Source organism: Priapulus caudatus, unplaced genomic scaffold (genome assembly GCF_000485595.1).
Source record: "Priapulus caudatus unplaced genomic scaffold, Priapulus_caudatus-5.0.1 Scaffold2254, whole genome shotgun sequence".
In the NCBI taxonomy this organism is placed as follows: Eukaryota; Metazoa; Priapulida; class Priapulimorpha; order Priapulimorphida; family Priapulidae; genus Priapulus; species Priapulus caudatus.
Genome location: NW_014579315.1, coordinates 1 through 3014, shown reverse-complemented (window position 1 = coordinate 3014; position 3014 = coordinate 1). Strand labels below are relative to the sequence as shown.

Here is a 3014-nt window from a genome sequence, read left to right as displayed (position 1 = left end):
ATATATATTATATATATATATATATTATATATATATATATAGTATAGTATAGATATGTTGATTATACTATGATATTAGGAAAACGATTCGGTTTAAGAACCTCTCGAACGATATTTCTCTCTCTCTCTAGCAATTGTGAACATGTGTAGGCCGGTATCACGATCAGAAATTACATATGGCAGTACAATGGCATTAGCAAATTTTGTGAAATTAAATTTATATGTGTACTTGTGTAGATTTACATTGATATTTGATGATTGTCAGCTGAAGATTGGAGGCGACCTGCGGTGCATGCATCATATTGGTGTTGACTTGTGCAGACTGCAGACGTGCAGACTGCAGATCGAGTATGTCTAGCATTTAGGTAAGAGTACATTTTTTCAATGGTCACTCGTAAGATTGTTGTTTGGTGCTCTGATGAACTGTTCCCATCTCTCACCCTGTTGATCGCATTGTGTGTGTGTTGCTGTTGTTGTTGTTGTTGTTGTTGTTTTGCGTGCGTGCGTGCGTGCGTGCATGTGTCGAGTATAGCTAGATGCTACATCCCCGATTGATGGTACTGAAAACTAATAAAAATGCGACAGACTGTAACAATTGGACAAAATTCCTGAACTGAAGCAAACATAGGGATAACTCAAAACGATAACTTCTGAAATATTCTATATATTTAACTCGTGCTGTATCTTGTAAAATCTTATCGAACAAAGCTTTACAAAGAAATAATATAGATTCGTCATTTTTTCATTTTCAAGCTGTCTTACTTCAATGCTTTACAATTAATACTTCGCCAAATTTGTGCCGATATGGGTCTTACCTTCAATGAACTACAATCGGGCATCAATTAACTACCACGTTCGATAAATTGTCTATACTTGAAAACAGCAAAAAGACGGCCGGACGAACAATGCGACGAATATTGATCAGCAAACAGATTAACAAAAAATTCTGAAAACATTTATGATATTCTAATCTCTATATAATATAATCTTGTACGGAATCTTATAGAAGCAAGCGTTACAAGAAAGATAGAAGTTTTACTTATATTCATTTCCAAGCCATATATTATCTTGTAAAATCTAAACAGTAATGCGATGTTTATTACGGCGTATGGTACTTACAATCAAAGCGCATCGGTGAGTTGGCGCGAAAACGACCAAGAATATGGGTGCAATTCAGCCGGTATTGATATAGCTTCACGTCATACTAGCTACATCGCAGCGACCGCCTATTTATTCAAGATTAATGTACAAAAAATAAATGCTACGGACGCTAAATTATATAGTATCTATTCGCGTATCTGAGTATCTTACGTTTTATTGATATACTTCCATGAGTATATTCTGTACATGTACGCTGCAGTATGTGATGCTTTTGTGGTTGCAGCTTTTTAATTCATTTCCTTTGTCTTTTTCTATGCTCTCTCTATATGTACTTCCTGTGTTTCATGCTTGATCAGTGTACGCATTAGAATTAGTAATATCTCGCCTTGTATTCTCTGAAAGGGCAAATATGTTAATCATAGTTCGACCATAATCCCGCCTGATTTCTTTCCAGCTCAGGATATGCGTCTGTTATTATTATCATGAATGCACAAAAAATAACGGTTTAAATACGATCATTGCGGCGGCATAGATGTTTTAACGGGGAAGGTTTTTACTTGTTAAACGAAACTAGATTTCTCCGCTGTATTTCTTTCCTCACAAATTTTGACGTGATGATAAAAACGTGCAGTGCTAGAATATTGCGACGATATGTGTAGGGCATATATACAACCCTTTTAACCACTGTTTATCGAAACCAATATTCGTTAAATATATAGGACTTGTTGGAGAATAAGATATTCGTTAGTGCTTCTTGGTTTCCCTGTCAGAAAATGCGTTATTTTCGGCCAAACGAAGGAAGCAATTTACTTTCGTATTATGCTTTAGGATGTCGTTTACGCTGATAATTACACTATAAAATAACTATGAGAAGCACCGTGTACGTAGAACGGGTTTTATTTGAATATTGTGAATAAACTGTACATAGCGTTCCTTTCTTCCCTTCCCCTTAACTTTTTTCACATTCAAGAAGCGCCACGCACGCACGCACGGCACGCACGCACGCACGCACCGCGCACGGCACGCACGTACGCACCGACACGTCACGCACGCACACGCACGCCCACGCCAGCGCACCACACACACAACACACACACACACGAACACACACACACACACACCACACACAGGCACAGCACACACACACACACACACACACACCACACGCGCGCGCTGCGCGCGGCGCGTGTGTATAATAATATATACGCGTTGTATTTTATGTCTACAGAACTGATTAATGGCAAGACTTCCCAATTACTCCTTTAATGCATTGATTTATGTGGCGATGATGATTGCCTATTGCACGACAGTTAATTTGTGATTATTGCCACTGACAGTGCATGATCAGTCATTTGGAATGTAAAACCATGCGACAGAGATAAAGTTTCTAGCTGTTGNGGCGGCGGCGGCGGTGGCTGGACAGACATAAAACCATAGTATCCCCGCCAACTTCGTCGCAGGGGATACAACTACCCGTACAGACAGTTTATCACATGATTTTACAATTATATTTACTAGAAAATACTTTATTCTTACCTCCTGTGCGCGATGCCAAGTGTTTCTCTATTTCATCGAATAATATCTCTAGGTTATCCAATGCCTTGACAACTTCAACTTCGTTCATCACTTGGGCGCGAAGGTCAGCCACCTGCCGACATGAATCACACGCCAGTTTTAATCATGACGAGAGTTATTAACAACAGGTGACTGCAACAGTTAAGATGAAGAAAAGCAAGTGTTCTCTAATCTCTATTGATATATACGTCAGTGCGTCGATCGAATTGCTGATACCAATCGTAATCACTAGTGGAAATGACACATCGGATGGTGCATCCCGATGCTTTTATATATATACAGGGGCGTAAATCCGTACTGAGAAGTGAGGGGGGAGATGATCGGCGATAAACGGGGGCG

General features: G+C 39.4%; 1 protein-coding gene across 1 annotated transcript in view; it reads right to left on the bottom strand.

Annotated features, from left to right (window-relative positions):
- The window catches only part of LOC106818452 (ganglioside-induced differentiation-associated protein 1-like), a gene marked incomplete at its 5' end in the record, with an annotated part of 9258 nt that extends 6532 nt beyond the window's left edge, over window positions 1-2726 (bottom strand). Inside the window, 1 exon segment of the mRNA XM_014823161.1 lies at window positions 2637-2726. Within this exon segment, the coding sequence (XP_014678647.1) occupies window positions 2637-2726 (90 nt within the window).
- Window positions 2727-3014: the final 288 nt, after the last annotated feature.